The sequence below is a fragment of the Nicotiana tabacum genome, chromosome 13, assembly GCF_000715075.1.
Source record: "Nicotiana tabacum cultivar K326 chromosome 13, ASM71507v2, whole genome shotgun sequence".
Classification (NCBI taxonomy): Eukaryota; Viridiplantae; Streptophyta; class Magnoliopsida; order Solanales; family Solanaceae; genus Nicotiana; species Nicotiana tabacum.
Genome location: NC_134092.1, coordinates 92,366,433 through 92,379,238, shown reverse-complemented (window position 1 = coordinate 92,379,238; position 12,806 = coordinate 92,366,433). Strand labels below are relative to the sequence as shown.

Here is a 12,806-nt window from a genome sequence, read left to right as displayed (position 1 = left end):
AATACGAGATGAAGTAAGGAAACATTACATTCAACAAGGTCCTTGCCAACCTTTCAAGCATTAATTTCCAAAAACTCAAATAGGAGGAAGAATGCGTCAATTTGTTCCAAGTTGGTTCAAGGGCCAATTTTCTAAATGGTTGGAGTATCGTGTGAAGAAAGATGCGGCACACAGCTTATGTTATTATTTGTTCAAAAATAAATTTATTCATGGAAGAGCGGGGGAATTTTATACAAAGAATAGTTTTAGGGCTTGGAATAAGGGTCTTAAAAGATTTTGTTTACATATTGGTGATGTTAATAGTGTCCATGATAAATGTTTAAAGAAGATGCTAGACTTATCAAATCATCATCAATCCATTCAAGTTGTTTTTGATAAGCACTCTGATAAGTTAAAAAGTGAGTATCAGGTGCGTTTAGAAGCATCAATTGATGTGGCAAGACTTTTATTATTGTATGGATTTCCTTTTAGGGGTCATGATGAAAGTGAAACTTTAACTAATTAAGGCTTATTTCTTGGATTCTTACGATGGCATGGGGACAAGCATCCGGATGTGGGAAAAGTCATATTAAAAAATGCTCCACAAAATGATGCTTTGACTTGCCCTATGATCCAAAAGGATATTATCAATATTTGTACAAAAGAAACAATAAAGGCTATTATTGGAGACTTGAATGGAGATTACTTTGGTATATTAGTTGATGAGTCCAAAGATATCTCACACAAAGAACATATGGCTCTTGTTTTGCGTTATGTTGATAAGAATAGTGAAGTAGCAGAGCGATTTGTTGGTCTTGTCCATGTTAGTGATACATTGGCATGCTCATTGAAGGAAGCAATCTACTCTTTGCTTTCGGAGCACTCACTAAGTCCATCACAAATATGTGGACAAGGTTATGATGGAGCTAGTAACATGAGGGGGGAGATAAGTGATTTCAAGACTTAAATTATGAAAGATAATTCATCGGCATATTACATTCATTGCTTTGCGCATCAATTGCAATTAACACTTGTAGCTATTGCTAAAAAGCATTTGGATGTTAAAGTCTTCTTTTGTCATGTTACTAACGTATTGAATGTCATTGGAAGATCTTTTAAGCGCAGAGATTTGCTTCGACTTCTTCAAGATGAAAAGTTGGAGCAATTACTTGAGTCCGGTGAAGTTCATACTGGGCGAGGACTAAATCAAGCACGCGGGCTTCAAAGACCAGGCGACACTCATTGGAGATCACATTTCAAAATATTAGATAACTTTATTATTATTTTCTCATCTATTGTTCGTGTGTTTGAAGTGATTAAATATGAAGGTTCTACCTCAAATGAGAGAAATCAAGCAAAATATATATCTTTTGAGTGAGATAACAATATTCAAATTTGTTTTTATGCTTCACTTGATGTTGAAAGTTTTGGCAATGTCAAATGAGTTGAACAAGATCCTACAAAAGAGGGATCAAGATATTGTTAATGCCATGGAGTTTCTTAACATCACAAAGAAAAGATTACAAGAAATGAGATAAAGTGGATAAGAATCTTTACTAGATGATGTTTCCTCATTTTGTGTTATGCATGACATTTTGATTCCCAAGATGGATGAATCTTATTTTTTTGGAAAGTCGAAGCGCAAGTCTTTCGGTGTTTGTTATTCACACTACTTGCGTATTGATATATTTTATGTTGTAATTGATGTGCAACTTTAAGAGTTTAATTACCGTTTTATTATAGTGAGTAGTGATTTGCTTCTCGGGATGGCTAGCTTGAATCCAACCAATTCTTTTGCTAATTTTGATAAAGGTAGAATAATGACTTTAGCAAAATGTTATCCAAATGAGTTTGATGAGGTACAGATTCGAGACTTGAGTTATCAACTTGATACTTTTATAATTCATATGCGAGCTGGTAATCCCAAGTTCTCCAACTTACAAGGAATTAGTGATTTGGCAAAAGCATTGGTTGAGGCAAATCTTGTAGAGACTTATTCGTATGTTTATTTACTTGTGAAATTGACTCTGATTTTACATGTTGCTACCGCAATTGTGGAGAGAGCATTCTCATCCATGAAGCAGATAAAGAATGAAGAATGGAATAACATGGGTGACCAATATTTAAATGATTGTTTAGTTTGTTACATAGAGCGTGATGTATTCACAAATGTAAGTAATTATGTCATTATGGATCGTTTTCAAAATCTGAAAACTCGTCGAGGACAATTGTAATAGATGATGTATATTTATAATATTAATATTATTATTGGAAGTTTTATGGTTGCGTCAATTAGTTATAGTTATTATACTTTTTCGTTTGATCGTTTGTCTATATAAATAAAAAAGATGAATAACCCGAACTGACGCCCGAGTTGATCAAATCGATTAGCTTGGCACCCGGAACCTCCAAATTCTGGATCCGTCTCTGACCCGAAATACGCCTAATGCTCAATGCTTGGGCTCGCCTAACAATTTTTTACGCAAATCATATGTCGAATCCCCTAATTAGCACTTTTGACCCTTAAAATCTTTATAAAATTAATAATTAAAGTTCTATTTTATCTATAGAAATATGAAGATTGAGAGCATGTTTGGTATGAAGGAAAATATTTTTCTTGAAAATGTTTTCTTGGAAAATAAGTGGTTTTATCACTTATTTTCTCTTGTTTGGTTGGTGAATGAAAAACTTTTGCCGGAAAATATTTTTTAGTGTTTGGTTAGAGAGTAAAAATTTTTGTTAGAAAAATAATTTTTGTGCTACTCTCCTCACCCCTTTTCCCCCAAATCCCCATGTTCCCTGTGCTTTCCCCACCCCCAACCCAAATACCCAACGTTTTCAGAATCTTATTTTCTTCAAGAATTTAATTATTCTTTTAAAAATTCACACAAACTCAAAGGAACTAATGTGTTGCTTTACTTTTTTCACGCAAAAATAACGTAATTTGTACTCCATAACTAAAAAGGAAATACTCCTTCTTCTTTTTTTAAAAAAAAAGTACTCTTTCTATAACATGAAAAGAAACTACTCATTTGTTGAAATGAAAAAAAAAATACTTTTTACTACATCATTTTATTAAAATAAAAAGAAATACTTATTCTACATCATGAAAATAAAGTACTTTTTGTTGAAATGAAAGAAAATACTTTTTACTATATCATTTTGTTGAAATGAAAGAAAATACGTTTTTTTGCATCATGAAAAAAAATACTCATTTTGTTGAAATGAAAAAGAAAGTACGTTATCTACAACATAAAAAGTAAATATTCTTAATAATATTTTTATTTAGGGTGGAGGGTGGGGGTAGTGTGTGGGGGAGGGGTTTGGGTAGGGGTGAGGGGTGGCTGGGGGTAGGGGTGAGGGGTGGCCGGGGGTTGGTATGGGTGGGTTGGGGTGTGGGGGTGGGTAGGGGGTGGGGGTGGGTTGGTGGAGATGGAGAATATGGTGGGGAAGGTTGAAGAAGAGTTTTGGAAAATGTTTTCCCTCTTTTTGATAGGGAAAATATTTTCCTCCAATTGGAGGAAAATGAGTTAATGAGGAAAATATTTTCCAAAACATTTAAGCCAACCAAACATAAAAAAATTGAAAAATATTTTTCGGAAAATGTTTTCTTCGTACCAAACACACCCTGAGAGTAACTCAAAATAATGAGCCATATTAGTGCATATTTACTAATTGAGAATATTTCTTTCGGATAGTTAGCCAAAAATTTTATTTTCACTTGCTATAGGTCTTCATATATTAGTTCTATGTCTCTCAAAATTATTAAATTTTTATTATTTTGCTATTTGAAAGCAATTTTATAATGAGTAATTTTTTTTAAAATCGCAATACTGATGAAGTTTATTAATCATTAACTTTTAGAGATATAAAATGTAGTCCGATAACAAATTCTAAAAATTATAATTTTTCAGTTGTTTGAAAAATAGGATGTTATCGTGATTTTTATCTCACAGTAACTTTTGCACTATTATAAAAAAAAATGTTAGATATTTTGTTTTCTATGAATTTTTTAATCCTTTTTAATTTTTCTTAAACTTTTTATTGTACTTTATATATTTTTATAATTATTATATTATTTTATTAATTTATAAATTAAAAAATTTAAATATCCATGGGCTTACGCCTTATGTCTCGGGGCTTACACCTCGCCCTACGTTAAGTAAAACGTCCATTCTCACGTTCCTGCCTTTTAAAATAATGGTTAAAATAAAGGGGTTGTCTAATTAATTGGCATAGAAAAACTAAGAAGAGAGTACAAATGAAATTTTATATGCTTCATACCAAGGGAACAAGCTTTTTTCCCACCAGGGTCGAGGAGTAGAAAAGTGGGTTTTACAAGACAATGATTCCAGTATACATAATGAAACCAATTCTAGTTCAAAATTCTGATTATTCAAAAAATCAATTAAGTGAACATCCACAAGACTGTTATCCAGAAGTGTAGGGCTCACTTTTTACTTTTCACTTGGAACTAAAATGCTACAGCTAACACAAGGTTAAAGCTATTTATAAGTTTAGTATGCAAATATTATTTGATACTATGCCTTTGATCATTCAATCAACTACCTCTCAATCCCAAATGAATTGTGTTTTGGAACAGTCCGCCTTTGAAATCTAACAAAAATTGAACATAAGCTACAACAAAGTCACAGTAAACTGTGATAAGCTTCAGTGGCTTCCACACCCGAGCTTTCGATCCTTCTATATACAACAGAAGAATAACAAATAACTGCAGTTAAAATTATTCATCCCCTGATCCTGCATATTAAAGAGGGGTCATCTCAAAAAATGCCAAAAAAAGAAAGAAAAGATAAAAAAAACTTAGCAAAAGGAAAAAAATAATATTTTCTTGGATGCTGTTTGCAAGGAAAAGGACACCTGAAATAAGAAGAAATTACTTTCCTTCAAATTCTGTGTAATTTTTGCAGGATTTAGTTTGGAGGAAAACTTTTAACGGGTCTTCTCACAATTTGCACAACAGAAACAAAAGCAATAAATTGAACTTCCTAGCACTTTTCTTTTCCTTGCACCAATACAAAGTTGAAAGTACCTGAATGTTTTTCTTGCGAAGCAGATGAGTTTGAAACACTTTTTGTACTAAATCCTGAATGCACTTGAGGTTCACTTGAAATTTCCTGCATAACATGCTCGCACCGTATTACAACTTCCATGCTTTGTCACAAAACGCTAGCAAGATACGGCACTAGGAACTATCCTTAACTCAGCGTCAGGTCCGCATTATATCTTGCATACTACAAGATATAGTTCATTCTCAAACTATTTTTAACAATAAGATGGTTGCAAAGTCAAATATCCATTACTAGCTATGCATCAAGTTCCCTAGAATAAGTTATCAAACTGAGATATAGAAGAATTTATTCATTATGAGAATGAGTTAGGTCTCTACTTCTTGGTATACCTCTTGTATACGGGCTTTTATGCCAAACTCTTTTCAATAAAATTATTACCTTAGTAATAAAAATGAATATGAGCGACTTGCCTGCGATATAGAAGCTTGGCTGTGACTGGGGGAGGGGCTAGCACTGCCACCTATCAACAATTGACCCATATTTTCTTCAGTCAATGCTCTCAATCGATTAAGCTCGGGCAAGACAACTTTGCCAAGGTCTGGCCTGTCCTTCCGCCTCAGTTCTGCACATTGGAGTGCTAGCTTTGCAAAAGTCAGGGCCTCTTCGATTGGCCAATCTGGAACTGAGGGATCTAGTACCTCTTTAAACTCTCCCGTCTCAATGCACTGTGAAACATAATGAGTTATACCCATTGCTGGCTTGGCTGTTACCAATTGTAGTAGAAGTATTCCAAAGGAATAAACATCAGATTTAACCCCAAGCATGCCTGTTTGTTGATACTCTGGATCGATGTAGCAGAAGGTGCCAGCTGCAGATGTTATCCGGTATTGTGTTACCTCTTCAGTAGTAGAAGGAGGAACAAGCCTTGAGAGTCCAACATCACTAATCTTGCTTACATAATTATGGTCAAGCAGAATGTTGCCAGGTTTAAGGTCACGATGCACCAGAGGTTCTGGCTTGGTCTGGTGCAGAAAAAGCAAGCCGGTGGCGATCTCCGCTGCAATACGAAATCTAAGCTGCCATGACAGTGAACGTTTATCTCCACATCGCATAAGGCGTTCCTCTAAACTGCCATTTGCCATGTACTCATATACCAAACAGCCATATTCCGGGCAAGCTCCAAGAAGTAGTACCATATTAGGATGCCTCATACGACTTAGCACTTCAACCTGTGTTAGATTTTGCATTAAGAAGATACAGAGGAAATAATTAAAAATAAAAATACTCGACACTGTCATTTCACTATCACGGGACCTTGTCCATACCTCTTGCTGAAATTGAGATCTTCCTTGTGCTGCATCTGGACGTAAGATCTTGATTGCTACTGGCGTGTGATCAAGATAACATTTGTAGACAGGACCATATCCTCCTTCTCCAATCTTGAGAGAATCAGTGAAAAAATGTGTTGCCTCTTCGATTTCTTCGATGCTGTACCTCCTATATCTGAAATCACCTTGACCTAAGTTCATAAATGCTTTCTCCTTCTGCTCTGCCTCTTTAAGGGCTTGCATTTCAGCATCTACCCTTCTTTTTGCTTCAAGTTCTGCGAGTCTCTGAGCTGCTTCGGCAGTTTCCATAGCAACCTTACACTTATCTCTCTCCTTCTCTGCTGCTAATTTTGCAGCTTCCTCTGCAAGCCGAGCCTCCTCCAATCTCTTCTCCTCCTCCATCCGCCAGACATTGAGCTCCTCTGACTAGACATATAATATATAAAAAACTATCCTATCCCATTAAAAAGTATGAGAAGATATCAATATGAATTTTTTCACCTTCTGTTTCGCCGTCAGTGCTTCCTTGCATGCTGTGCTGTACAAATCCATTGTCCTCTGAAGCTCCATCTTTAGCCTTCTCATTTCAGCCTCTCCATCATCCTTTGAATTTTCAAAAGTGATGTTAATACTGATAACATACTCAACACTAACATTAACCATAAAAACATCAAAATGTGACAGGAAATCTTGAAGTTTTAACCCAAAGATTAGCACGCAGCTTTTGTCATTTGAATCACCTGATTCATGCTTATATTCTAAATCATTTCTTTTATTAAGCATTTGATGTTAGAGTATATGGTCTTCTCTATTAAAGTTTAGAATTTTTACTTTTATCTGTGCCATAAGTAACCTTTTTCCCCTTAGTACGTTTAGATTGTCTAGCCAAAAACTAGTTTGTTGAAACGATTCATGCTTTTGTATGAGCTCCTACATAAATGAACATCATCAAAGAAATTAAGTTGCAATGTATCATGCTTCTTAGGTTCAACTTACTATTCTCCTAGCTTTGTTGCTTTCAGTTCTCCCTAATATAGACTCATGACACGAACCAAGACTAATAAAAAAGGGTAATTGAGCAGTTAAGGTTGTCGATATCAACTGTTTCATGAAGAAGTTACTTATCTACCATATTTCCCTACAAAGAGGGTAAACTTACTGTCTCAAAGGAGGAAGATGAAAAGTCATTGAAAGAACTGAGCTCACTCCCCCGAGCTCCCAAGCGTTCTGAGCCAAAGCTACTATCTGAACTAGTTGATATTTGTGAAATACGGCCAGAATCCATGCCATCATGATACAGCATGGAAGATGTGTGATCAGTGCTTGGCCTACCAGAGCTAACGAATGATAGATCAGTATCCGCTTCAGAAAGGTCAGAAAAAATTCTTGAAGGGAGGATTCCTCGTCTATCAAATGGTGACCTGCTTCCAAAACTGTTGGGTTTAGCGTGTATATATATATATCATCAAAACCACAGGGCATCGCCAATATAATTTCCAGCAGATCGCTTTTTATATATTATGCAAATTTCAGTTGTTAAGCAGGACATTTTTTTTTGGAGCAAGGTAGAGTTGCTTAGCCTTAATCATTCACCAGAAATACAGAAAAAAGAAAATATGTGAAGCAGATCCAGTAGAATACTGCAGGTCTGTTTGCTTTAGATTATGCTAATTATACAAGAAACTAGTTCTAAAAAGATAAATTAAAATCATCAAATTCATCAAAGTAAAATATCAAAAAACTGATACCATTCAGTAACAAACACTAATTTGATTAGTGAAACTGAGTCTTTCAGAAAAATCAGTCAAAATAATGAAGGCCCTTGCTTTCGGCTAATTGCTGATTTCAGAAAATTCGTCAAATCACATTTTGGAGGAGATGATGTTAAGTATTTGTCATTATTTTCTTATCAAATTTGGTTTTCCTATGTCTCGAAGGAAATGACAACATGTTTACCATAATTGAGTTTTCCTTTCCTTTGAAGGAAATTATAAATCTCTCACATTTGGCTAGTCCCTTTTCTTGGAGTAAAAAGTTTTTGACTTCTATAAATTGAGGATCCTTCCTTCTAATTTAGTAGCATCCACAATGTAGTTATATGAGGTTTGAGAGTCTTGTTTATGGGGAGAATTTCGGGACAAGTGTTAGCGTGCCACTTGTGTTTGACTCTGGGTGAGGTTGTTGTCTCGATGTTTTGTACTCTTTTTTTTTTATAGTGAATTGCTCATCTCTGCCTATAGATGTAGGTCAACTTACCGAACCACATTAATTATTTGTGTGTCTTTTAGTGTATTTCTCTTTTGTTGTTTGATTTATCGTCGTTCAAGGTTTGTTTTGTTAGCTTCCGCATGACACCTGATTATTTCGATCCTAACAGATGCTCCTATCGTCCAACCAAACTTCTCAAGTTTTGACTTCAGAATACAAACACAATCTGAAATATCATTAAAGATTCACAATACACAAACACCACTTTCCTCCCCCCAATGAAATAACAGGTTTCATGGAACTAACCCAATTTTTTTGCTCTCATCCGATATGAATGACCTGCGTTGTGACCTGTCCACAACTGATCCAGCTGCACAAGTAGTTTGACGAGGTAAGTTAAATAGAAATGTTTTTTTGTTGACGTACAAAAAAAAGTCATTGTGGAAAAAAACATCTCATACCATGGATCGCCCTGGTACGAGCAGTAGGGGTAATTCCACCACTATTAACTTGCTCTTCCAATTGCTGTATTTGTTTATAAAGAGGGGAAGCCATAGGGGCTGGGCGAGAAGCATTTTTCACAGAAGAAATCTTTGACTTTGAGATGACATAAACAGTGCAGAAATCTGGTGCTCCCTTTGATACAGTGCTAGGTATATCCGTAACCTTCAACCGTCTGTGGCAGATATTAGCATTAGTGTTCATATCAGATCCTTGACCGAGCTAGGAAAAGTAAAGACTGAACAATTGTCAAATACAATGTTTACTTTGATATCGTTTTCTCATGCTGGAAAGGGGAGGGGAATGCATTGTTACTTTGGTTATTGTATTCAATCTGTAAGTAAATATGGAGAAACTTAGGTGAAAAATTAAAAGATCGGACCTGATAAAGCCATGCCTAGATGCTCCAAGGACCAAGTTCTGGATCGCTGCACTAGACACATATTCTGTCAGTGCTTTTGTTACATCTGAGTCTTCAAGTATAACATCTAAGCAACGAACCTGTTCAAGACAAAACAGATAAAGAAGAGAAGAGCTTAAAAAAATGCTTAAAATTGTCGTTCAATCATGTGTTGGAGGAAACACAAGTTGATGTTCTCATTTTACTTATTCCATGAATAATATGTTAAATGCTAGGCATTCTAGTGGATATTGGAAAGAGTTGAAGTAATGCTTACATCTTTACGTGTACAAAAACAATGAAAGGTAAGAAACAATTCTTTGGTTTGTTTCTCAAGATTTTGCCCATGTGCAGATAAATTTCCATCTACGACGTGAACTCCACCACAGTTTCCGTCTGCATATTAAATTTGATGTTTGTTTGCTAACGTCAGTATACATCATAAGGAATTCAAGCTGTTCCTCCTTGGAACTTACTCTAGACCACAATTTCACATTGTTGTCCAAACACCAAGAAAACAATGGACATGGATGTACCAACGATATACCAACCATCGCAATGAAATAAATGTGGAAAATTAGATCACATACAAAAGCAGAAATTATACTCTACCATTTCTAGCTCAACCTAGAGTTTGAATCAAACCACTAGCTCTAATTGGTGAAATTACAAGAGCAAATACAGCAATATCAAGGCCAGCCACTTAGGAGCATTATGGGCAAAAATGAATGGGAAAGAAAGATCTACAGAAAGTACGATGATCACAAATTTCTTGATCTTGGAAGCTCAGCACCTATATGTTCCACAATCAAATGTTTAACGTAGGTTACTAAAAGGTCCAAATTTGCCTTGGTAATATTTGAAAATTGCTCAATTTTGCCATCCGTTACACTTTTGGTCTATTCATACTTTGCGTTAGCAAATTGTCTCGTATTGCCATTAATTGTGAAATGAATAGACTACACGTGTCCAAATTCTTTGACAAAAAAAGTTCAAATTTGCCTTCAACTTCTGAATATGGTTTAAAATTACCCTCAGTTGAAAATTCATCGCAGGTCAAGGGGAAAAACTAGATTGTTTCCTAACGGCGGTTAATTACCCAAATTTCAATTATAATTACCACTTACGTTATTATGTTCAATTTGTTCATTTTTTAGCTCATTTCAAACACATATATATATAGAGAGAGAGAGGGGGAGGGGGGCATACAGGAGGAAGAAGTAGGCTTGGTGACAACATGGACAAGGACAAGAGTTTGGCCTCTGTTAACCAAATTGTCAGTGGCCCATTTGATAGCATATTGGCTGCCTTTGTCTTTGTCAATAGCAATTGCAACAACTCCAGTCCCATTTCCCCTTCTGTTTGCAGGGCTTCCCTTATTGTTTGGGAGCCACATCTTTTCCCTTTTGATCAGTCTCAACTTGCAAAACATACATGCATCACAATCTCAAAGTCCTTTCCTCTCTTCCTTTTCCCTACTTGGGATTTCCAAGTCAATTAGGTGATTGTTTTGGATAAGTGTTGAGAACCGTACAAGAAAAAAAATTACTGTAACAACCAGCGAATTGTCTGCTCAACCTGGGAATAATCGAAAATGTCTCGGATGTGTCATTTTGTCATTATGTGTGTGAATGACACACATACTCGGTGCAGAATACTCGATGGATGTTCAAATTATTTAATTTTATATGCACTTGTCAATGGAGGAGGTGTAATACGTTGGCTTAAAAAATATTGGGAATAGGTGATTAGACAAGACATGTCATTATTTTATTCTGTCGATATGATCATCGATAGAAAAGTGGTGGAGCGTCTTTCTTTTTCATACTAGTACTATTAGTGTAGTCTTGTATTTGCTTATTTTTAGATTTCTATTACTACGTATTGTTTCTTTCACTTCAATTTTCTTACTATCTTATTGTTACTGTTTGTTGCTATTATTTTTTTTATTTTCGTCTTTTTTTTAGCCAAGGGTTTATCGGAATATACTCTATTTTCTCAAGATAGGAATAAGATATACGCACACACTATCATCCTCGGATATTGTATGTAATTATAGTGAATTCATTATTGTTATTGTACGCACTTGTCAATAACCAAATATGTTTTTGTATTTTTAGGGAAAATACTTTAGTAGTCCCCTGGAATAATAGGTATAATTACTTTATTAACCATCATTAAGACTATTTTTTTAGTTAATAAATCTGAACCTTTAATGTTTAATAAGGACAAGTGTCACAAATCTAAATAAATAAGGTTGGGAAAGAAAAAGATAAAAAGAAGGAACATAAATGAGATTAAAACCCTATTGACGCAGATCGAGTAGTAAATTACGTTAATTACAAATTCATTATTTCGCTCTTTGTATCTTCATCATCCATTGCAAAAGTGCAGAGGTACAAATTCCTTCAATTTTTATGATCACCTTATTATGCCTTCCATTTTCAATCAGTTTCAACTGTTGCCTTCTCAATATAATTTGTCCGAGAAAATTTGTTACGTCTCAACATTTCAATCTTTAATAAATGATTTTTACTCTCATATGAACATTTCATGATACCGTTTTGGATTATGTAATACACTGTTAGCACCATTTAGAAATATTATTGTCTTTTCGATAATAAAATATTGATCAACGAATGGTGAATATTTAATACTCTATTTGTTTGAACTTTATGTTTACACATCTCTCGTGTACCACAATTCACAAGGGCATTCCTTTCACGAACATAAGAAATTAATATTTGTCTGAAATGAATTCAATACAAACTGACAATTTTCTGCATTACTATCGCTCTCAAACCTACCAATTTAATATCCAAAATCATTTGAAGGTACCTAAAGGAAGAGTATTGAAATGAAATAAGCATACTATAGTCAAACCTCAATTAGTTTAGAATTGCAATAGGTATTGTCACTAAAGCGAAAAGAATTAAAGGAGTACTCCCCCTCTTTCAATTTGCATAAATATCTAGCATAATACTTTCTAGCAGGTGTTCACAAGAATCATATCTAACTCATATATGAGCATTTCATTAATGGCCAAATAAAATTCATATAAGTTTTTAGGTGATCCGTTAACCTTTAATTAGACTTTTGAATTTGAGGTCTATATTTTCTTGTGATCCCTTCGCCTATAATTAATAGCCTATTTTTTGCTTTTTGTTATAAAATAAAAATAGTAAAGTAAAGACAGGTATAGAGAGAAACTGATATATTATTCAAACTTTAATTTTATGTACATAATGAACTGAATTCTGCTCTATTTATAGAAGAAAGGAAACTGTTGTGTTGCTACTGAAAGCTGTTGTGTAAACTGCTACTCTAAGCTGTTGTACTAGATATAGATAATCTTCT

At 34.6% G+C, this 12,806-nt stretch overlaps 3 protein-coding genes across 3 annotated transcripts; 2 read left to right on the top strand and 1 right to left on the bottom strand.

Moving 5' to 3' along the window:
• Window positions 1–733: 733 nt before the first annotated feature.
• On the top strand, window positions 734–1,517 carry LOC107762707 (uncharacterized). Its single transcript, XM_075228887.1, has 3 exons — window positions 734–908; window positions 1,017–1,307; window positions 1,405–1,517. Exons 1-3 carry the CDS (start codon window positions 734–736, stop codon window positions 1,515–1,517), a joined length of 579 nt encoding a protein of 192 aa, XP_075084988.1.
• A 228-nt stretch (window positions 1,518–1,745) lies between these two features.
• Window positions 1,746–2,213, top strand: LOC142168229 (uncharacterized). The gene has a single exon (XM_075228886.1). It carries the CDS (start codon window positions 1,746–1,748, stop codon window positions 2,211–2,213), a length of 468 nt encoding a protein of 155 aa, XP_075084987.1.
• Window positions 2,214–4,266: 2,053 nt separating this feature from the next.
• LOC107801528 (U-box domain-containing protein 35-like) lies at window positions 4,267–11,090 on the bottom strand. Its single transcript, XM_016624873.2, has 11 exons — window positions 10,659–11,090; window positions 9,727–9,845; window positions 9,432–9,550; window positions 9,010–9,224; window positions 8,855–8,918; window positions 7,500–7,761; window positions 6,842–6,943; window positions 6,338–6,766; window positions 5,483–6,241; window positions 5,033–5,117; window positions 4,267–4,740 (listed from the first exon to the last, which is right to left on the bottom strand). The coding sequence occupies exons 1-11, from the start codon at window positions 10,879–10,881 to the stop codon at window positions 4,724–4,726; spliced, it is 2,394 nt and encodes a 797-aa protein (XP_016480359.1). The 5' UTR covers window positions 10,882–11,090; the 3' UTR covers window positions 4,267–4,723.
• Between the last annotated feature and the right edge of the window lie 1,716 nt (window positions 11,091–12,806).

What these genes read in the sequence shown, in the direction of transcription:
- LOC107801528 (XM_016624873.2), bottom strand. Translation starts at nt 10,881, where the DNA reads ATGTTTTGCAAGTTGAGACTGATCAAAAGGGAAAAGATGTGGCTCCCA. An exon ending in CATCTTCCTCCTTTGAGACA is followed by an intron (nt 6,944 to 7,499) that starts GTAAGTTTACCC and finishes GAAAATTCAAAG; the next exon opens with GATGATGGAGAGGCTGAAAT. An exon ending in CACTGACGGCGAAACAGAAG is followed by an intron (nt 6,767 to 6,841) that starts GTGAAAAAATTC and finishes TTATATGTCTAG; the next exon opens with TCAGAGGAGCTCAATGTCTG.
- LOC142168229 (XM_075228886.1), top strand. Translation starts at nt 1,746, where the DNA reads ATGGCTAGCTTGAATCCAACCAATTCTTTTGCTAATTTTGATAAAGGT.
- LOC107762707 (XM_075228887.1), top strand. Translation starts at nt 734, where the DNA reads ATGGCTCTTGTTTTGCGTTATGTTGATAAGAATAGTGAAGTAGCAGAG. An exon ending in ACAAGGTTATGATGGAGCTA is followed by an intron (nt 909 to 1,016) that starts GTAACATGAGGG and finishes TAACACTTGTAG; the next exon opens with CTATTGCTAAAAAGCATTTG. An exon ending in TGAAGTGATTAAATATGAAG is followed by an intron (nt 1,308 to 1,404) that starts GTTCTACCTCAA and finishes TGATGTTGAAAG; the next exon opens with TTTTGGCAATGTCAAATGAG.